The sequence below is a fragment of the Bufo bufo genome, chromosome 11 (assembly GCF_905171765.1).
Source record: "Bufo bufo chromosome 11, aBufBuf1.1, whole genome shotgun sequence".
Taxonomy (NCBI): Eukaryota; Metazoa; Chordata; class Amphibia; order Anura; family Bufonidae; genus Bufo; species Bufo bufo.
Window position 1 is genome coordinate 97,671,523 of NC_053399.1, and position 24,075 is coordinate 97,695,597.

Below are 24,075 nucleotides of genomic sequence, written 5' to 3' on the forward strand. Positions count from 1 at the left end.
GGATTCAGGATACGCTATATGTCCACCAATCTTAGGGACTGAAGGCATCTCCCGGGCCACTCCAGCAGATACGGAAGACCTACCTGTAGATGTGTCCAGAGCTGCATCCAGAGGAAAATTAAGGTCCCCACCTAGAATGACCGGGAGGCCATCTGCAAAGTCATCCAAAGCTGCAAACACCGTAGAGGCGAATAAGGTCTGCCCTGAATTAGGGAAGTAGACATTTGCAATTACAAGTGTCTTTGAAGCAGCTCTGCATTTGGAAGGGCTAAATAGGCATTTTGTCAGTTTTACAATCACTGAAATAATACACAGCAGTTTAGTGTGTAAAAAAAGTAAAGTATTAAAGAGTCTCTGTCACCAGGATCAACCCTATTAAAGCAGACATACCGCCTAGTGGGGCTCAACATGCTGATTAAAACTATACCTTTCTTTTGTCTGTAGGGTAAACAGCTGCAGAGAGATCTGTGTTTTTATTCACTTGCAAATGATACGTTGGAGCACCAGGAGGCAGGGCTGAATCCTTTGAGCACTGCTATGGAACACCCCCTGTGCTCTGCACACTCTCCTTCCCCTTGATTGACAGGGCTAGACATGCTGAGGGCAGAGGCCTGTCCAAGACCAAGAGCCGTCTGCTATCATCTACATGTCATATACACTATGTACTATAGCTTCACCACACTGAGATCTGCTCAGAAAGCTAATCTGCATATTACTGCTTTATACACAATTCTCTATTTTCTATCACACATTTATCCCATGAGAAAAGTCTATGTCCTTATCGTATTGAGAATGTTTTTTTTTTTTTTTTTTTTTTTAGAAAGCTAATAAATATTACTGGTTTCTTTATAATCATATATTGTGTCTGTGAATAAACCAGTAATTGTTTTTTTGTTTTTTTTTGCTATAACCTAATACTATTCTGAATATTGTTAGGTGTTTTTATTATCAGTAATATTATTATATTATTATATTATGTATATTATATTATATACAACTATTATATATTATATTATATACAACTTCTCATTTACATATGAATAATACACAGATTTCTCTGCAGCTGTTTATCATACAGAAAAAAAGAAAGGTATCGTTTTAATCAGCACGATGAGCCCTACCAGGCGGTATGTCTAATTTAATAGGGTTGTTCATGGTGACAGAGTCTCTTAGAGGAAAAAAGAAAAACAAGCAACCCCCCCCCCCCAAACACCTTTATTCCCTTGTTTATTAATGTAAAAAGGTTAACAAATAAATAAAAAGCCTATAGATAATTTTTATCACCACATCCGTAACGACCCAAACCATAAAATCATAATTTTTTTTATCCCATACGGTAAACTGCAAAAAAAATGCCAAAATTGCAGGGTTTTGTTCATTCTACTTTACTGTTATCAAAAAGTAGAAAGTACCACAGAATGGGCCCAATGAAAACTCATCCCCCCAAATACAAGCCTCATACATGTCCGTCAGTGGAAAAATTAAAATGTTCTGGGTGAAGGGACACACAAAATACTTTTTTTAAATGAAATTTTTTTTTTGCTGTATAAAAGTAGAAATTTATAAACACTATATAAATCACCATAAACACAGAACCCAAAAACTGTGGTGGAATCACTTTTTTTCTTGTTATCACCCCAAATAATTTTTTACATTTATGCAGTTTATTGAAGCTTCCGCCCGGCAGTGTTTGATTGTAAACAAAAGAGCCCTTGCCCTGCGTGATTTAACGTAGGGCAAAGGAGAGCATCGGAGCATGAACCCAGACAACCCCTTTAACTACCAAAATAGACGGCGTCCTTAAAGGGAGTGTGTCCTCAGAAAACGACCTGTTGTCTCAGTCAAGTTTTTATGTTAATCGTCTTTTCAGAATTTCTGGTGATTTTCATTTTCTGTTCATGCTTTGTGACCTGTGCAGAGGTCAGGAGGAAGAAGATAAGATGTAGCCATTATCTGTAGAGAAAATGGTGGATCCTGTGTTATCTATACAGAGGTGATACCTATCATTGTCATCCTGCCTGTGATGATAATGAGATGGCTACAGAAAAGTTACCTGTCCAATAGCATCCAGCAAGTGTGACATGAAACTACCCACATCTTCAGGCACAGTCACAGTATAGCGGTAAATATACATGAGGCAGCGGTACAAATGATGGCAGAGGTGTACCCACCAAACCGGATGCCGGGAGCCCAATTTAGTATTGACAGAACCGCTGACCGACTCCCTCTGAGGGCAGTGTATTATAGAGACTGGTTCTCTCTTGAATAAGAGGAGCGTTCCCCTCGCTTCTCACCAGTGACTGACATCTGCCATGTATCTCCATGTATAGAAATACTGAAATCAATGTAAAGATGTCTCCTGTGAATGTGTCCTGCAGGGATTTTGCTGGGGAATTACAGGGGGTTGTGGATTTCTCATTAGTGGAAACCTGTAAAATGCTCCAGGACAGGAATATTCCACATAAACTGCCATCAGTCTCCTCCATGTTCTAGACGACTTCATTCTTGTGTCTCCTCCGTTTCTTAGATGATGAGACCCGGCAGTTCTACCAGCAGCTCCGTCAGTGTGAAGATCACCTCCTGAGGATGACGTATGAATATTTCCAGGAGGATCTGCTCCACATTGTGGAGAACACGAGTCTTCAACCACTTCTGCGTGAGCTACAGTCCCGAAATCTCCCGGATACTGAGGTGAGAGGACATGAGCCGCCGGTGTTGTATATAAATGCCCCAAGTGATATCACGTGGTACAGGCACAGTTTACCTCACTTTTATACTGGTGGTTGATGCCCGCCACAGAGACTACTCCAGGAGGTAGCGGCCTGATGGTTCCCCTGTATAGGGGTTAAAGGGTGAAGACCAGGGGGGCTGATTAGATGACACCATTAGGAGTTACCCCAAGCCAAATCTGTTCAAGTGACACATCAGATCCACATCCCCTGCGCAACATTCATGTCACCATCCTGCTGTCTACAAGAGGCTGAATGACAACTGTGCTTCATACGTCAGAGTAAGGCGACTTTCACACTCGCGTTTGGTGCGGCTCCGTCATAGATTTGCACAGACTGATCCGTTCAGATAATACAACCGTCTGCATCCGTTCAGAACGGATCCGTTTGTATTATCTTTAACATAGCCAAAACGGATCCATCTTGAACACCAATGAAAGTCAATGGGGGACGGATCCGTTTTCTATTGCGCCATATTGTGTCAGATCCGTTTGGCTCAGTTTCGTCAGACGGACACCAAAGCGGAATGGAGACAGAATGGAGGCAAACTGATGCCTTCTGAGCGGATCCTTCTCCATTTAGAATGCATTAGGGCAAAACGGATCCGTTTTGGACCGCTTGTGAGAGCCCTGAAACGGATCTCACAAACGGAAAGCCAAAACGCCAGTGTGAAAGTAGCTTAAGATGTTGGACAACTTCCAGTGTAATAATAGACAGCAGCTCATATCTGATGGAGACCCCCCCAGAAGTGTATAATCCAGTATTGTGGAGGATTTATCCCCTCCCCCGCACACGTACATTAGGGGTCACTACATCCTGGAAATAATCTGTTACTTGTGGATTCAGGAAGGATTTTCTCCACAACTATCCCATAGATTTCTCTTTCGCTGGACAACACATAGAGAAGACAGACATGTAATATCTGCAGTGTGTTAACCCTTTGTGTTATGTATCTGTGTATAACGCACCTTATGCTTGATCTTTCTTGGGTTCTAGAAATACCACAGTCTAGAAGATGATAGAAGAAGATTGGCGCGGACTTTACTACAGGATATATATTACCTAGGAAGAGAAGCTGTGATAGGACTGTGGGTCAGTCTCTATGTATTACGGAGACGTCATGGTTCCCCCGGCCTGGACGCTGTACTGAAGGAACTCCGTCATAGAGGTAACATCGTGTATCAGACGTGTCACCCATGATATAGAGGTCTTCATGACTTACATTGTCCACAGTAATAAAGATCTCCCTCTGGATTTATTAGGGATCTGAACCAATTTTGGAGTCTAGTCTGGGGTGTGAAGTTTAGGTCTTGCCTGTGGCCTGAATTGATTTGGGTCTGGATTAGGGTTTGATGCCAAAACGAGCCACAGGTGATATTAAAAAATAGCCTAAAAGTTACTCAATGTGAACATGACAAACATGTATAAATGATAGCAGCAATTGCCGATGAGGCTTCAGGGTCCCTCATGTAATGACCGTCACATACAGTGACCATCACAGTGTCCTCATAGTGACCACCACAATACCCCTCTATACTTTATCACATACAAACAATCCCTTCTCAACTTCAAGTCCGCACTCACTGCTGCAAAACAGACCTACTTCACATCATATCTTCTCTGTATCACAACCCTAGACAACGGTTTAACCCTTGTGACTCTTCTCCGTCCCCCAGTGCCTCCACCCTCACCCTTCATCTCAGCTGAGGACTATGCCGCAGACATCAGAGAAGCTTCAGCCTACAGTCCCCACAGCCCCTCTACACAACTACTCATCTCCCTTCCCCCAAACCTGCTTCTCCACCATTACAGAGGAAAGCCTTTCCACCCTACTGTCCAGATCACTTCTCACAGCAGCATACAGGCAGCATGCACAGGGTCACATCACTAGGGCCGGCACGTGCCATGTCTGAATAGTTTAGCTGACATTGTGCACGCCAGCCAGCCCCATAATCTCATTTGTGTGGAACTTCACACTTGGAAGTGTCAAACTCACTCGGGCAGCCTAGGGTCAGAGCGGCAGCGAGGTGAGAGATCTCACACACCCGAGGGGCCGAGCCCACCCAAACTAAGTCCAGTCAGTGTAGCGCAGCAGGGCTGGCAGGCAGTGACTGAGTCACTCGGTAAATCACTGACACTGCGCACACCACACGGTCTCAACCACCACCCACCTCCACACAAACGTATAGCCCCAGAAGTGTCAGACAGTCGGGACTGAGCAGCGCAGCAGCCGGGATCTTTGTCAGCCAGTGCAGCCGGCGGTATGTGTATTGGCGCTGGCTGCAAGTGTTTAAAAGAATAGCTGGGCACCACCGGCCCACCGGGAAGTTCCCCGATACAATACATTGGCAATCCGCCCCTGCCGTCGACCACTCCCTTCTCTTACAAACTCTTTCATCTCTTGGCATCACAGACCTGGCCCTCTCCTGGATCACATCATACCTCACATACTGGACATCTAGTGTCTCCCACTTGCACACCACCTCCTCGTCTCGTCCCCACTCTGTTGGTGTCCCTTAAGGCTCTGTCTTAGGACCCCTGCTCTTCTCAATCTACACCTTTGGCCAGGGACAGCTCATGGAGTCCCATGGATTTCAGTATCACTTTTATGCTACACACATTTACCTCTCTTTTCCAGACATCACCACCTTACTATCAAGAATCGCACAATGCCTATCTTCTATATCTTCTTTCTGCTCTTGCTTTCTAAAATTAACATGGATAAAACAGAATTTATCATGTTTCCCCCATCTCACTCAATCCCCCCAACAGACCTATCATGGTCAATGGCTGCACACACTCCTCGGTCAACCAAGTCCTCACAAGTCCTTCTAACCGCACATCCAAGCCCATCACCAACCAGCCCATCACCTGCCACCTCCAACTCAAAAATATCTCTTGAATTTGCACATTCCTGAACCATTAATCTGCAAAAATTTTGTACATGCCCTCATCATCTCCCACCTAGAATACTGTAACACACTCCTCTGTGGCCTTCCATCTAGCACCCTCGCACATTCACACTGTATCCATCACAATGCCAGGACATACAATGACCACCACAATGTGACCATACACAGTGACTAGCACAGTGTGGGGGACATGGACACTATTTCACAGCTGTACATTTAGGACCATTAGACCTCGTCCGGTCCCTGTAAAATGTGATATTTCCTGTACATTATATGTCTACGTCCAGCACTGATGACGTCTGTATCATTTCTTATTAGGTGACACTCTGGTGGAGCAAATCCTGCTGGATGAATATGGACACCAACTGTCCCCACAACTCAAAGGTAAGTGAGATTTATATAGACCTATTATAATAAAACTGCTCATAGTTTACATTACATTACACCTGTCACATAGAACATGGTGTTTGGACTGCAGCGGGTTGTTATAGAGCAGGAGGAGCGGAGCAGATTCATATATCGTTTTCTGTGACGATTCAGTATAACCTCCTCCTCATAGAGGGAAGGCTGTCAGTCCCTGATAGGACCTCCTCCTCATAGGGGGAAGGCTGTCAGTCACTGATAGGACCTCCTCCTCATAGAGGGAAGGCTGTCAGTCACTGATAGGACCTCCTCCTCATAGAGGGAAGGCTCTCAGTCACTGATAGGACCTCCTCCTCATAGAGGGAAGGCTGTCAGTCACTGATAGGACCTCCTCCTCATAGAGGGAAGGCTGTCAGTCACTGATAGGACCGCCTCCTCATAGAGGGAAGGCTGTCAGTCACTGATAGGACCTCCTCATAGAGGGAAGGCTGTCAGTCCCTGATAGGACCTCCTCCTCATAGAGGGAAGGCTGTCAGTCCCTGGTAGGACCTCCTCCTCATAGAGGGAAGGCTGTCAGTCACTGATAGGACCTCCTCCTCATAGAGGGAAGGCTGTCAGTCACTGATAGGACCTCCTCCTCATAGAGGGAAGGCTGTCAGTCACTGATAGGACCACCTCCTCATAGAGGGAAGGCTGTCAGTCCCTGATAGGACCTCCTCCTCATAGAGGGAAGGCTGTCAGTCACTGATAGGACCTCCTCCTCATAGAGGGAAGTCTGTCAGTCCCTGATAGGACCTCCTCCTCATAGAGGGAAGTCTGTCAGTCACTGATAGGACCTTCTCCTCATAGAGGGAAGGCTGTCAGTCCCTGATAGGACCTCCTCCTCATAGAGGGAAGGCTGTCAGTCCCTGATAGGACCTCCTCCTCATAGAGGGAAGGCTGTCAGTCCCTGATAGGACCTCCTCCTCATAGAGGGAAGGCTGTCAGTCCCTGATAGGACCTCCTCCTCATAGAGGGAAGGCTGTCAGTCCCTGATAGGACCTCCTCCTCATAGTGGGAAGGCTGTCAGTCCCTGATAGGACCTCCTCCTCATAGAGGGAAGGCTGTCAGTCCCTGATAGGACCTCCTCCTTATGGAAAGAAAACTGTTAATCACTGATAGAACCACCTTCTTGACTTCACAGCCCAGAATGAGTATGATTTTAAAGCGACCCTGTCAGCATGATTAACCCTCCAAAAGTCTGCACTTCTGCTATAGCTCTTCTGCTGCTTGCTGACCGATGCAGGTGCTGATGACATAAACGCGGAAGTAGAGGCGTCCCTGGCTACAGAGAGAGAGGAGGATCGCTTCTGGGTTAAATGAGGTCGCCTGCTCCTGTGCGGTATGGATATGAAATGCTCGGTAAGCATCAGCAAAGCTGTAGTACAGGCGCAGACATTTGGAGGTAGTACTCAGGTGCAGAAGACAGGGAAAGATAAGGTGTCTGGCTCTATCAATGAAATGTCGGGGTGCAGTGCTGTCACGGTGGGGAGTGGGGGGTAAACTCCCCACCGTACGATGATGGGTATGTAGGGAAGCAGCTAGGCCAGGATGTCGGAATCAAAGAGCAGGTCACCTCCTAAAGTGTCCCTGATCCTCGCCCTAACTCCTCAACGCATGAGCGGACCTGGATGGTAGGACGGCTCATACCACTGATAATCCCTCACATAGGAGCAGGGAGAGACGACCTGTTCTTCCAAGACACGGAAGAACAGGAGTCTCAATCGGCCCAGTAGCAAAAAGAGGAAGCCAAGTAGAACGGCAGGTAAGTATCCAGTGGCGGGGATAACCACTGAACCAAGAACCAAGGAAGGCATGGTAACTTACCTGCCGCAGCTTCTGGACGGCACAACAGAAGACCACACCAAGGTAAACTGGAACCCATATGAACTCACTGCGATCCAAACACCAAATGGATGCAGTACATACTGGCACACAGGAACCAGCACTCCAGCAACAGCTCACAGACTTGACATTTGGTTCAGCCCTCTGGGAAACCATGAGACCCCCTTCCGGAGGCCACAACAGACAGGGAAAATGTCTAGCAGACATGCTGGACACAACATCAACAAACCAGACATGTAACAACACACTAGACATACACCACACCCAGAACATAAACCCACACCAGACATACAACAAGGTGAGGATACAAGGGGAGTCAATTTATGTCCAACAAGGTGGCCCTCAAGGACAGGGCAGATTCACCCAGGAGAGGAGCAGAGCTCCAACACCAAACAAGCCTGGAGTACCACTGACTCCAGCCAGGAAGCCACAGGTAATATCCACAAAGTGGCCACATCCAAGACACACCTAAATCCCCACCAGCTAGAAGATTAACCCCTCGCTCACAAAACAGCAGGGAGACACACCTTAAAGGGGAAGTGCGCGTGCAAACTGAAAACTACACATTGCCCCCGGCAACCAGTCTGCACGGCAACCGCGTCACGGTCAAACAACTATACGTCCGTGACAAGTGTTCAGCGCACCAGGGGTGCTTATAGCGCTACAGCACACCCCTCAGTGTTCCAACTAAGGGTTCTTTCACACTAGCGTTGTTAGAATCCAGCAGGCAGTTCCGTTGCCGGATCTGGAAATCTGTATCCAAACGGATATATATATTTTTTCTGGATCCGGACTTATTCATTGAAATACCGGATCCGTCTTTCCGGTATCAGCCGGAATAACTGATCCGGTATTGAATTTTTTCAAAGCTAGAAAGAACTGCACATGCGCAGACCGGAAAACCGGATACGGCGATGCGGAAATTTCCGTAACACTTGGTACTGGATCCGGCGTTAATACATTTCAATGAAAATTAATGCCGGATCCAGCAAGTGCGGTAGTGTTCCGGAGTTTTGGCCGTAAAAAATACCACAGCAAGCTGCAGTATTTTGTCCGGTCAAATACTGTACATGGGACGGAACGGAAGACATCCTGATGCATACTGAACGGATTGCTTTCCATTCAGAATGCATTGGGACAAAACTGAAGCGTTTTTTTCCGGTATTTAGACCCTTTACCGGATTTCAATACCGGAAAATAATAACGCTAGTGTGAAAGTACTCAAAGTAATTTGCATATTTATAAAAGTAATGATTTCTATGCATTATTAATACATTGAAAAAAATTATATAATTTGTACAGAATGATCAACCCTACCAGGCACTATGTCTGGTTTAGTAGGGTTGATCATGCTGACAGTGCTGCTTTTAATAAATAAAGTACAAGTTTTACTGGATCTTTTCCCATAAACTATACACCAATCTGCTCAGCTCCTCCTGCTCTATGACATGCTGACTGCATTTCATGTAAATTACACCGTACAGCACCACCACACCTAGTATTCTAGTTAGTTACATGCAGCGGTGGCCCGGGCGGAAGGTGAGAATGTGTGTGATGGTGGTACTAGTACTCACCGTGGCTATGGTCCTCCCTGGTACTCATTGGACCGTGCACAGTGAATAGAGCACCATTTGTCCCCCTCGTGGCAAACCCTGGTTTGGGGTCTCCCTGGTTTGTGGTGCCCTTGGTGTTGTGTGTGATAAATCTGGAGCAGTGTCAGACGGTCTGGTCTTAGTTCACACTGTCTTACTTTCAGACACTATTAGTAAATCCGCTCCAATGTGTCTAGAAAAGTCATGTGGCCAAAAGGAGCTGGAAAATTCAGCAATGTACAGATATCTGCCATTTCTTCATCAAGATATTTAGTTCTGTTTCAGCTTCTTATCTTCACCTTTTATTTTCCTATTTTCTATAGAATTCCAGATCCGTCACAAGAAACATTTACATGAAAGAACTGAGAAACTTCTAGAGAACAAACCTCCAAGATGTGACCAGCGAGAGGAGAGTTTTCCATTCTCTACACGTTATGTCAACCTCATCATTGTCTCCACTGATCACTTCAGAGAACGCTCTGAGAATGAGCTCATAGAGACCGGGGTAAAACATGAGGAATACTTAAAGAGAAAACAAAATGAATTACTACGCATTTCCCCCAACAAACTGTTCCGCTGGTGCCACCGATCCGAACAAGTGCCACATATGGTAATGGTGAGCGGAGTGCCCGGTGTAGGGAAGACCACACTGATGCAGAAGGTTGTCCATGACTGGGTGAAGGGGGATGTCTATCAAAGATTCTCCTTTGTCTTTTTCTTCAAATTCCGAGAACTCAACAGACTGGATAAAGTTAGTCTGGAGGCTCTAATCCTTCATCAGTACCCATATCTGGAGGAGCAGCTTAGTAACATCTTACAGGAACCAGAAAAACTTCTCTTTATATTTGATAGTTTAGATGAAAGTCTTCATAACATGGATTTCTCATCACGTCACTTGTGCTCTAGTCCTAAACAGCCCGTACCTTGTGGTCAGATTGTGGTTAGTTTGGTGAGAAAGTCTCTTCTTGATGGTTGTTCTGTCCTAATGACCAATCGTCCAACCAGACTGGCATCAATTGATTGTAGAGTTTTCCAGAGAATAGTAGAAATCACTGGGTTTTTACCAGAAGAACGACGGATGTACTTTCAAAACTTCTTCCCCGACCCTGAACTGGCAGAAAAGGCTTTTAATTATGTGAAGCAGAATGACACCCTGTACACGTTCTGTTACCTCCCGTCCTACTGCTGGATCATCTGTACAGTATTATCCAGGAGCTTCCAGCCAACAAGTAGTGATCAGCCGGCGTCATTATTACCCAAAACCGTCACCCAGCTCTTTGCGATATTTGTCGCCAACATCCTGTCCAATCACTGCCTGGACAAAAGTGACGCTCAGAAGATCCTGCAGTCCATGGGATGGATGGCAGAACATGGAGTCATGAATCACAGGCTTATCTTTGATGAACGAGATCTGGACTGTTTCCATGTGGACAATAAGTCAAAGCTCTTATCAAGTTTTCTGATGGAATCGGAGGAACCTGTGTCCTATTCCTTCTTACATCTCACTGTTCAGGAATTCTTCTCTGCCTTGGTGCATTATGTGGACTATTCTCCTGAGAAGTTACAGAAATCACTAAATAAAGCCAAATCCTATCCTGATGGACGGGGTGAGATGTTCCTCCGTTTCCTGTGTGGTCTATCAGACGGCTCCACCAGGTCAATGCTAACTGGATACCTGGACAGACGAGCAACTCAGACATCTATAGATGTCATCACTTGGCTGAAGGACCTCACTCTAGAAGAACAGAGGCTGATGGAAAGGAAGGACAACAAACGACATCTTCTCAGTACATTTTTCTATCTGTATGAATCCCGGAATAAGGCTCTGGTGCTGGAATCACTACAATCACACAGAAGTCTTGACTTTTCTCTTGTTCGTATGTCGGCTCTAGACTGCAGAGTGTTAGCATTTACTCTGGACACCTGCACAAATATAGAAAAACTCAATCTACAGACCTGTTCCTTAGACAATGAAGGATTAGAAAGACTTGCTCCAGCGTTACATAACCTGCAGGATCTGAGGTAAAATACGAATTATATTTTATCGTTCTTGTGGTATTCAGGATCTGACAATTATCCTAATTTTTAACTGTATTTTTCTTGCATAACATGTGTGGGGAATTTTGAAGCTTCAGTATTCATATCTACTTTTATTTGCAGCTTAGGCAACAATAATCTTCAAAATATTGCTTGCATCCAGTTGGCTTCTGTGATAAGGAATAACCGGTCCCTGAAGATACTCGACCTGTCTGGTAACCGTCTGTCTGGTCCTCACTTCAGTGACTTGATGGAGGCTCTGTCCAGTCCGGCCTGCAGGATAGAGACATTACAGTGAGTATTGTAGTCTTTTTCATAGTCTCCTATGGTAACTTTTTTTATAATAAGCACTGGAGAAACCATATGGAACGGGGACATCAACTCCTTTTTATTTTAGTAATAGCTGTCTAAATTTGCTCTTGTGCATCATCTTCTATATCGTTTTTCATTTCAAAAGCTCTTTAACCTCATCCCGCTCCCTGCTGTAAATCTATGGGATGGCAAGCTGAACATTTACGCACAATGGCGTACTCTTACAGCATGGAGATGGGAGCGGCTCGGAAACAGAGCTGCCACCATCAGAAGGGTGTCAGCTCTAACATACCACTGACACCCTGCTTTAACGGCCATGATCAGCGGTAATGCTGATCTTGGCCGTTTTAAAGAGGACCTTTCACCACCCATGACATGCATGTTTTAATAGTTTTATGCATTCCCCATGTAATAACAATTCTGGAGCATCTATTCTTATGTCTGTATGTTGTGCCGTTCCTTTATTATTTCAACTAGAAGTTATAACTGAATTGCTATTAGCCGTCAGTAAGAGTACAGAGGGGGGTAACTAGTTGGGGGTGTGTCCCTGCACAGTCTCAACATGGCAGCACAGATTGGATAGAGTGAGTCTGCGCAGGTACACGCCCCCAACTTGTTACCTCCCCTCTGTACCCTTACTAAAGGCTAATAGCAATTCAGTTATAACTTCTAGTTGAAATAATAAAGGAACGGCACAACATAGAGCCATAAGAGTAGATGCTCCAGAGCTGTTATTACATGGGGAATGCATGAAGCTATTAAAACAGGTATTACAGGAGAGGTGAAAGGTCCTCTTTAACCCTTTTGATGTCAAGGTCTGCAGTAACTGCTGCATCTAAGGGGTTTAAAAGGCAGCAATCTCCCTCTCTACCCCAATGGGCTTCTGTAATGCAATTGCTGGGTCCCGATGGTTGTCATGGCAGTTGGAGGCCTTAAAAAGGGTCTGAAGAGGCCAAATGTCAGTGTAAAACTGGCAGATACAATACACTGCAATAGATGACAGTTTCAGTGTATTGTAATAGCAATCTGACCCCATGTGGGACTTTTAAAAAAAGTGTAAAAAAAAAAACTTAGAAGTGCCTGTTCACTGTGATTTTGCCTGTGGAGCTGCTGCATGGTTTCTGCCTCCCATTCATCTGAATGGGAGGCAGGGCTGAGAAGTGAAATGTCCATTCTTGGTGCAACTTTTAACTGCCGCTCTGCAAGCTTCAGTGCTGCCTCCTGTTGAGATGAATGGAGGCAGAAACCATGCAGGCCGACAAAAGAAGGTAGTTGATATAGTAACACTTAGAGGCACATTTATTAAGCCCGGCATTTTAGATGCTGGTCTTAATAAAGCCCTGCACTGGCGGTGGATCCGCCCCAGTTACGTAGAGGCACCAGCCTTTAACAAGCAATCATTACAACCATTAGCATTGGAGTCTATGCGCATTATACTATGTTCCTATGGAGCTGTCAATAGGAACTAATGTGTGTCAGCCTCATCACTCAGGAGGTCAGAGGCTGCCGCAAACACACTCCGGCTCCCCCGATACTAGCTAGCATGGCCGGGAGCTCCTGGTTTTTAACCTCCCAGATGCCGTGGCCATATTTCACTACGGCATCTAAGGGGTTCTATCACGAACGTTTTCATGACAGGTGCCAGGAGATCAGAAAGACTGGCGACACGTTGATCTTACAAGTTCCTTGTGGATCAATTTGGATTTGTGTTGTTTTGGTAATGGCCACACCTCTTGCTTCAGGTGTGGTGTGTGTGGTCTCTCCCTCTCTGGGGTGCGGATTATAGATTCTTTCCTTGGACTTCAAGCTAGCTGTTGTTGGATCTCTGCTGAGTTCCCTAGTGCAGCCATTGTTCTACTTGAAGTTAAGTCTTGTGTTCCATATTTGTATTTTGTTTGTTATATCTCCCCGTCTTTTGGTATTAGGCCTGAGGTAGACTCCTGGTCCTTCAGCTTGGAAGGAATGGGTCGTTTGTAGCCCTGTCACTATCTTCAGGGTCATTCAGGGTGAGCCTAGCTCCTAGGTTCCGGCGGATGAACATTCCTACCTTTTTAAGGTCTGTTCATTCTGAATGCAGTCAGGGCTGGGATTATGGTTTTATTAGGTGGTGAACTTTCCCCTTTCCCTAGTATTCAGGCTTGATACCTTCTCCCTTCCTCTTGTGTTTGGTGTGGAGTTTCCCTTCCGCACCACGCCGTGACAGGTTCCCAGCCTGGGATTATAACGTGATCCCAGCCAGGGATTATTACCCGCAGCGATTGTGCGGCATACTCCGATAACCTCTTTAATTTTCCTCTAATGTCATCCATTTTCATCTGGTAAAAAGAGACGGCTGCTTGATGATCTTTGTTCTGTCTTCATACTCATTCAGACAGTGTGCAGTCTGACATTCAGCATAAACCATTCCTGTCTTCCAAATAAGAGGACTGTTTTCTGTAGTCTAACTTGGTTATTGGTCAACAGGATTGTGAATTGGTAAAATTATAAGAATACAAATGACATAAGGCATATTATGAATCAGCAGAAAGCATAGAACATCATGTATTATAACATTTGCATAACACTGAGCATATGTCCAAAATGGCTACCTATACATAGATTGCATGGCTAGCTAACAGAAATAACTCCCTAAGTGACACTTTTACCTAGCTAAACAGCACTGCATAACATAATATCCCTGAGACAGAGGTAGATTTCTCTCACCAGATAGACTTGCACAAAGATGGCGGAGTTTAAGAAGGAGAACTGCATGGAACAGCTCTGCTGATGTCCTGTAGTCTGTATGTAGACTGGAGACTGGCTTCTCACCCTCCATAAAATATTTCTGTGCCCTAAAAAAAACATTTAGCTTCTGCCTTATCAATCAGATGTTCTTTCAGCAGATCTTGGCTTCAATCCAATTATTAGTATTCTCTGGTGTCGGATTGGCAATGTATTTAACTTCAGTTTCCAGCACCCTATTAGACATTTCAATTGAAAGGGCCTTGTTTTTAGATTTGTGTATACTAATTTCTTTAATATATACCCCTCTTACATTTGCCTTTAAGGCTTCCCATACCATTGATAAATTGGCTGAGCCAACATTAATGTCAAGGAATTCTTTTAAGCATTCAGATATTTTGTCCCCCGTGTCTACCAGCTGAAGCCAGAATGGGTTCAAACGCCACATAGGCCTCGGGCCTTGTTTTACATTTCCCAACTCCAATACCACTAAGGTTGGTGAACGGTCCGAGATACTCCTAGGAAGATAGGAAGCTTCTCTCACCTTATCCAATAATGCAGGGGATCCCAATATTAAATCAATTCTGGACAAAGAGTTATGTGAGGAGGAGTAGCATGAGTATTGTTGTACTCCTGGGTGTTTTATTCTCCAAATATCACAGAGGTCAATTTCCATCAGTAACCTGCTCAGTGAGGTAGGAGATGATTCCAAAGTCCCCCCTCCTGGATGAAATTTGTCAAGGGCTTTATCAAGATACATGTTAAAATCCCCTACCATTAGAATAGGAACACCCGGATATTTAGCAGTAAAGTTTAACACTTTTTTCAATATTTCACTTGAGTATGGAGGGGGAATATATACAGTGACCAATATCATTCGGAACTGAAATATAGTACAATGAAGACATATGAATCGTCCCTCAGCATCAATGAATACTTCATTAGAAGTGAATGGAAGACTCCTATGTACAAGGACACAAACACCCCTTGATTGGGTGGAATATGTTGAATGAAATTCATGTGCCAGCCATGCTCTGTGTAAAAGATGTGTTTTATCTGAAGTAATATGGGTTTCAGATAAACAGAGAATAGCTGGCTGATGGACTTGCAAAGCATGAAGTATAGCATTACGCTTAGCAGTTTGGCCCATCCCCTGTAGATTCCAAGCTGTAACCTTAAGGTCCCCATCTTCAAGCCTATTCCAAAATTGTAGTCGGCTATCACTTCGATCTCTCTCTTATATCGATAATACAAGGCCTTATATACCATTCGTCATCTGTCTCAAGTACTCCAACAAACTCACCCATTTCCCAACATAAAACAGTAGAACAAACAGACATTTCTCCTATTAAGAGGAGAACTGGGGTATCAAAAATACCTGAACTCTAATATAGCAAGCAACCAAAACTGTCAATAGGTCAACTATTACAGTAAGAATACTTGGCTTTGAACTCTGGCAAAGCATATGTTTTTACCAATCTCCTACTCCCTGCTATTACAGAGATGTAAACATTATAACTAACAGTGGTATGTGACTCTTATTTACAGTAGGTAATTTCTGGACAACTGTTATAATTTTTCTTCCCATTATTTTCATAAGCAGCCTTGCTGCAAGAATTTGTGAACTAATAAGCAGCATGGCAATTCTACTATTATAACCACATTAATTCCTGCAAGAAAACTGATGTAGATATTAAGCATTGTTGAAGGCACACAATGAACTTAAGTATTCCCACGCAAATCTCATGCGCATCTAGCCATTGGCAAGCATCTTCCGAATTATCAAACATATGAGTCTTATCTTTTGCAACCACCCGCAATTTTGCAGAATATAACATGACGGTGGTATTGGGTTACCTACCGTCCGACCCCTGTAATCCTCCCCTATTCCTCAACTTACCCCCCTCCCCCCAATAAATTACCTCCCCCCAGTGTTCTATCCCAACATTCCTTAATGAAACTCAGACACCGGGTTTGGAATAAATCGGCCACAGCAGCCGTTTTTTTATTAACATACAAAACATATAAAAACCATGAACATATATTAAATAACAATTCCCTCCGAGGGGAGGGTCCCTGAAGCCCCAAACAACTGCAATACCCACCGGGGTGAGCCATCTTGCCTCCAGCGTCGCCCACCAGCTCAGAAGCACCACTGAATGGCCCCTTTTAAATCCGCCACCACTGGGAGTCCAACTTCAAGACCTCCCCCACCACTGAGCGGAGACTTGACCCCTTAAGTCTGCGCGTCCCTCCATACCTCAAAGCCACTTGATACCCTCCTGTATCGCTAGGTTCCACATATCCAAACCGACTGCATTTAAGTGCACACCGTCAGACCTCCAAAAAACCCCCACTCCCTTCTCGAGTTCCATGTGCCTCACCGCTCACCGCCCCATTCCTGGCCAGGATCGACCCATTGCCCGGTTCACCTTGACTCTCGCCCTGTTCACGCCCTCCACTGAACGGACACCCCTCCACACCAACCTCGGGACTATGTCAGACCAGACTGTACCATTTGTGGGAACAACGCCCATATCCTCAGCGGGTCAAATTTTAATGTCTGCAATAACTCGCGGAAAGGCCGTGCCGCCAGATCATTACCGCCCACATGCAGTACTAACGCCTCGGGTGCCCTATCCTGCCTCACAAACCGGTGAATCTCTGGCAACACCCCTGCCCAAACCATGCCCCTGCGCCCAGCCATCTTACCACCACCACGGACCTTGAAAACCCCAACTGCTGACCGTCCGGCTGAACCGCTGCACGGACGGCCCCCCAGAAGACATAAATGTCCGAGGATCCACACTAGGGCTGGCACCGCACCTGCAATGAAAAAAACAAAACCAAGAACAATCCTGCAATAGCAACTCAGATGTCCCAACAAACCGCCCTTTATTTGACCCTCGACCGTTCCCTTACAAACTATTCAAGCGAATGTAGGATTTAAAACTAATAGACTCCATCGCCCAATTCGTTAATTCGTTTTATGATCTCGTTCGCCCAACCCCCACCTCGCTGCCTCCGTCGCTGCCCAATTCTAAAGGAATGAATCGAGTACCTTTCATGACCCAACCCCAGCCGAACCAAACATTTTGAAAAAACTGACAAAAACTGGAAACGAGACAAAAAAGAGTCGTCCCTATGCACTAACAACAGCAATGCCCGCTCCTCCTATCCCCCCAGTAATCCCGCAGACATTGAACCGGGGCACATCGCACAACCCGGAACGGCAAAACAGCACTACTCTCCGCCCCCTTCCCTCTGCATCTGGTCTTAGAGCGGCGAATGAGGAATTCCAACCTATCACGGAACAACTCCTACATCCCCCTTTTGTAACCGCCCTGCTCGCCGGACCGTCGGGCAAACCAACTCCCCCCAAAACGTAAAGCCCCAAAAAACGCCAATGAAAAGGCCAATCTAAATAACCGCTCCTCCGAGGCGGAACTACAAACCTCCCCTAACTGCCCCCAGCTTCAACAACAACCCAAAGGACACTGGTCTCCTGCTATCTTCCCCGGCCCGCGCCCCGACGCCACCCCTTCAGCGCCCGCACCACCAAAAAGGACTTTGTCAAATCTGGCCACTTCCTACACTTAAACCCAAAAGCCAGGCCCGGACATGCAACTGTTCATCTTCGCCACCGACCAATCCTCCTCTCTACAGTTTGCCCACAAACAATAGCATCGGAACCTCCAACTCACCCGTCCCCAACCCCCAACTTACTGCACCAATCCTCCCAGTACTGCACGCTTTCAAGTTCGTTCGCCCACGTGCCGGGCGCCAGCAATGCTTAATGAGACCCGTTACGGTTCTTCCAGTACCACCCATAGACAACTCGGGGCACTCCCTCCCAAATTCTTCCGCCTCTGGGGCCAGCTGCCAGAAACGGTCCCACTGTGAACGAGAAGAGCGTCAGCTATGCCGTTGTCAACCCCTGGCACATGAACCGCCCCACCCATGCATTGAGCGACAGACACTCCAACACAGCCGTTGCAGTAACCGCACCACCAAAACCGACGAGGCTGACAACCCATTTATCGCCTTCACCACCCCCAGGTTATCACAGTGGAACCGCACCTTTTTGGTCCCGAAAAACCTCTCCCCACATATCACCGCCACTACTATTGGAAAAAGTTCCAACAATTGCCAAATTTTTTACCAAAACCTTTTTCAACCCAGCTGTCCGGCCACCTACCCGCACACCATTGCTCCTGCAATAAACCCCAAAACCCCCGCTCCCTGCCGCGTCTGGAAACAACTCAAAATCAAAGGAGTTCACCACATCACCCATGAATAGAGGCGACCGTTATAATTTTTCCAGAAATTAACTCCACACTTTCAAGTCCGCTCTCAATTCCTTCCCTAAACGAATGTAGTGATGTGGCGAAACCACTCCCGCCGTTGTCATTGCCAACCTTCTTACAAAATACCCTCCCCATGGGCATAATAAGGCACGCGAAGTTGAGCTTTCCAAGAAGCGACTGAAGCTCCCGCAACTGTAATTTTTTTTAAACGACACGCCCTCGCTACCTCTCCTTTCTAATCAACTAATTTATCTAAGGGCAATCTACATTCCATCCTGTCTGTGTCAATCACTATCCTAAAAAACTCAACTCTGTAATCGGCCTAACCGTCTTATCTTTGCCAACAGGACCCAAAACCCCAAACAGCGATTCCAACGTATGTAACAACAATGCGCACACTCTAGAACCCGGGGGACCAATACACAGGAAATCGTCCAGTAATGAATGATAGATTCACAACCCGACGAATCCGCCACCGTCCCCTCCAAGAACGAGGCTAACGCCTCGAAGTATGCGCACGACAGGAACAACCCATTGGCAAACACCCTCTACGAAAAATCCCCCCCTCCCAAAAACACCGAACAGATGGAAACAATCCGATGTACCGGCAGTAAACCTAAACGCTGCCTCAATGTCCGTCTTTGCTAGCAGCGCCCCTCTCCCAAACTTCTTAACCCACTCCACTGCCACGTCAAATGAGGTATAAACCTCGAACACAAGGCCGGGTCTATACTGTCATTGACCGACGATCCCCTTCGGAAAAAGACAGATGATGAATAAGCCGAAACTTATTCATCTCCTTCTTCGGAACCACCCCCCAAAGGTGACACCCGCAAATTCGGCAATGGCGGTCCAAAAATGGTCCCGCAATCCTGCCTAGACTGACTTCTTTACTAAGTTTCTCTGCCACTACCTCTGGATGCTCCAACGCCGACCTCAAATTTCTTCTAAACAACATCGCCTCTCCCTGAACAAACGGGATACAGAACCCCCCCCGAAAACCCTTCCCTAATAACGTTGCCGCTTCTCTATCCGGGATATCTGTCTAGAAACGGGCCCATCCTTCCCAGACGTACCGGCGTCTTCCCTTTGGCTATTGAAAGTCCCCCCCCTCTCTGTCTGTTGCCCCTAAAGCACCGCGCAGCTCCGTGCGGACCCCCACAAACCGAGCACTCGTGTTAAATTTACACTTAGCTCCGAATTTACAGGTTCCGTCATTAAATGCGAAACAAAGGCCCTTCACTGAGGCTGATGCAACGTTGGTCTGCCCTCTACCTCCTGAATCCCGCCGAAAGGACTGGCCCTGTCTAAACGGCGCAGTAACCTTCAACCACAAGGCTATATCCTTATGGTCCCACTTTATCTCAGGACGCACCGCCTTCCGCTCCCCTATTTTGCTTTAAAATAATATCTTATATCTCCTGGGTATATTTCCCTTTACCTTACTATTTAGTAAGTTGATTCATACCTTCTGAAGGAGCTTTTTATACCTATCTGGGGAAGTCTATGAACTAACTGCATCCTTAACTGCAGATATTTATAAAATCTGTGAAATTCCATACTCCTTTACTAACAGTACCAAAATACTTCCAAATATCCCCATCAAAAATTGTGACTCAAAAACTTACTCCATTTCTCTTCCAATTGAGATATTGTCAAATTTTCTGTGAAGATTTATATTGTTCCATATTGGTGTATAATCTAAATATTCAAGTATTCCCATTATCTTTTTAAACTCCAGCCAAATTGTATCCATTAATCTCAAAAATTTGGTTTTGAACACACCTTACTATTCTTGCTTCCAAAATCTCAATACAGTCAGGTCCATAATCGACACATTGACACAATTGTAACATTTTGGCCCTATACACCACCACAGTGGATTTGAAATGAAACGGACAAGATGTGCTTTACCTGCATACTGTCAGCTTTAATTTGAGGTATTTACATCCAAATTAGGTGAACGGTGCAGGAAATTACAACAGTTTGCATATGTGCCTCCACTTGTTAAGGGACCAAAAGTAATGGGACAAATGTCTTCTCGGCTGTTCCATAGCCAGGGTGTGTGTTATTCCCTCATTATCCCAATTACAATGAGCAGATAAAAGGTCCAGAGGTCATTTCCAGTCTGCTATTTGCATCTGGAATCTGTTGCTGTCAACTCTCAGATGAGATCCAAAGAGCTGTCACTATCAGTGAAGCAAGCCATCATTAGGCTGAAAAAACACAACAAACCCATCAGAGAGATAGCAAAAACTTTAGGCCTGGCCAAAACAACTGTTTGGAACATTCTTAAAAAGAAAGGAACGCACCGGTGAGCTCAGCAACACCAAAAGACCCGGAAGACCACGGAAAATAACTGTGGAGGATGACCTTAGAATTCTTTCCCTGGTGAAGAAAAACACCCAACAGCTGGCCAGATCATAAACACTCTCGAGGAGGTAGGTGTATGTGTGTCAAAGTCAACAATCAAGAGAAGACTTCACCAGAGTGAATACAGAGGGTTCACCACAAGATGTAAACCATTGGTGAGCCTCAAAACAGGAAGGCCAGATTAGAGTTTGCCAAAACGACATCTAAAAAAGCCTTCACAGTTCTGGGAACAACATCTATGGACAGATGAGACCAAGATCAACTTGTACCAGAGTGATGGAAGAGAAGAGTATGGAGAAGGAAAGGAACTGCTCATGATCCTAAGCATACCACCTCATCAGTGAAGCATGGTGGTGGTAGTGTCATGGCGTGGGCATGTATGGCTGCCAATGGGAACTGGCTTCTCTTGTATTTATTGATGATGTGACTGCTGGACAAAAGCAGCAGGATGAATTCTGAAGTGTTCGGGCAATATTATCTGCTCATATTCAGCCAAATGCTTCAGAACTCAGTGCAGATGGACAATGACCCAAAGCATACTGCAAAAGCAACCAAAGAGTTTTTTAAGGGAAAGAAGTGGAATGTTATGCAATGACCAAGTCAATCACCGGACCTGAATCCGATTGAGCATACATTTCACTTGCTGAAAACAAAACTGAAGGGAAAATGCCCCACGAACAGGCAGGAACTGAAGACAGTTGCAGTAGAGGCCTGGCAGAGCATCACCAGGGATGAAACCCAGCATCTGGTGATGTCTATGCGTTCCAGACTTCAGGCTGTAATTGACTGCAAAGGATTTGCAACCAGGTATTAACCCCTTAAGGACTTAGGACATACCGGTACGCCATGTTTGCCCGAGTCCTTAAGGACCCAGGACGTACCGGTACGTCCTAACTTTAAAACTACATTGCGGCGCTGAAATCATTCAGTGGGCATCCTGACACAACGCCGGGGGGGGGGGGGGTCATGTGACCTTCCCCCCCGCATCGGCGATCGCAGCAAACCGCAGGTCAATTTAGACTTGCGGTTTGCGGCAGCGTGTGGCGGTGCCATCGGGTCCCTTCCAGTGACGAGCCTGTGAGATCCAGCCCCCTGGATCTCACAGGCCGGAAGCTGTATGAGTAATACACACAGTATTACTCATACAGCCAATGCATTCCAATAGAGAAGTATTGGAATGCATTGTAAAGGATTAGACCCCCAAAAGTTCAAGTTCCAAAGTAAGACAAAAAAAAAAGTGAAAAAAAAAGATGAAAAAATAAAGTTTCCCCCCCAAAAAATTAAAAGTTTCAAGTAAAAAATAAACAAAAACGTAATTTTCCCCAAATAAAGTAAAAAAAATTGGTAAAAAATAGGGGGAAAAAAAAGGTATACATATTAGGTATCACCACGTCCGTATCGACCGGCTCTATAAACATATCACATGACCTAACCCGTCAGATGAACACCGTAAAAAATTTAAAATAAAAACTGTGCTAAATAAACCATTTTTTGTCACCTTGCATCACAAAAGGTGTAATAGTAAGAGATCAAAAAGTCACACGCACCCCAAAATAGTGCCAATAAAACCGTCATCTCATCCCGCAAAAATCATACCCTACCCAAGGTAATCGCCCAAAAACTGAAAAAATTATGGCTCTCAGACTATGGAAACATTAAAACATGATTTTTTTTTTGCTTCAAAAAAGAAATCGTTGTGTAAAACTTACATAAATAAAAAAAAAAGTATACATATTAGGTATCGCCGCATCCGTGACAACCTGGTCTATAAAAATACCACATGATCTAACCTGTCAGATGAATGTTGTAAATAACAAAAAATAAAAAAACGGTGCCAAAAAAGCTATTTCTTGTTACCTTGCCGCACAAAAAGTGTAATATAGAGCAACCAAAAATCATATGTACCCTAAACTAGTACCAACAATACTGCCACCCTATCCCATAGTTTCTAAAATGGGGCCACTTTTTTGGAGTTTCTACTCTAGGGGTGCATCAGGGGGGCTTCAAATGGGACATGGTGTAAAAAAAAAACAGTCCAGCAAAATCTGCCTTCCAAAAACCGTATGGCATTCCTTTCCTTCTGCGCCCTGCCATGTGCCCGTACAGCGGTTTACGACCACATATGGGGTGTTTCTGTAAACTACAGAATCAGGGCCATAAATATTGCGTTTGGTTTGGCTGTTAACCCTTGCATTGTAACTTGAAAAAAATTATTAAAATGGAAAATCTGCCAAAAAAGTGACATTTTGAAATTGTATCTCTATTTTCCATTAATTCTTGTGGAACACCTAAAGGGTTAACAAAGTTTGTAAAATCAGTTTTGAATACCTTGAGGGTTGTAGTTTTATAGAATGGGGTCATTTTTGGGTGGTTTTTATTATGTAAGCCTCGCAAAGTGACTTCAGACCTAAACTGGTCCCTAAAAATTGTGTTTTTGAAAATTTCAGAAAAATTTCAAGATTTGCTTCTAAACTTCTAAGCCTTGTAACATCCCAAAAAAATAAAATATCATTCCCAAAATGATCCAAACATGAAGTAGACATATGGGGAATGTAAAGTAATAACTATTTTTGGAGGTATTACTATGTATTATAGAAGTAGAGAAATTGAAACTTGAAAATTTTGGTAAATTTTGTATTTTTTTTATAAATAAAAATGAATTTTTTTACTTCATTTTACCAGTGTTATGAAGTACAATATGTGACGAAAAAACAGTCTCAGAATGGCCTGGATAAGTCAAAGCGTTTTAAAGTTATCAGCACTTAGTGACACTGGTCAGATTTGCAAAAAATGGCCAAGTCCTTAAGGTGAAATAGGGCTGAGTCCTTAAGGGGTTAAAAAGGGA

The 24,075-nt window shown here is 44.8% G+C and overlaps 1 protein-coding gene across 1 annotated transcript in view; it reads left to right on the forward strand.

Moving 5' to 3' along the window:
• The window catches only part of LOC120981734 (NACHT, LRR and PYD domains-containing protein 9-like), an 89,759-nt gene that overhangs the window by 10,890 nt on the left and 54,794 nt on the right, over window positions 1-24,075 (forward strand). Inside the window, exons 3-6 of the mRNA XM_040411421.1 lie at window positions 2,528-2,691; window positions 3,726-3,897; window positions 5,960-6,025; window positions 9,804-10,420. Of these exons, the coding sequence (XP_040267355.1) occupies window positions 2,528-2,691; window positions 3,726-3,897; window positions 5,960-6,025; window positions 9,804-10,420 (1,019 nt within the window). The remainder of the gene's footprint in view (window positions 1-2,527; window positions 2,692-3,725; window positions 3,898-5,959; window positions 6,026-9,803; window positions 10,421-24,075) is intronic.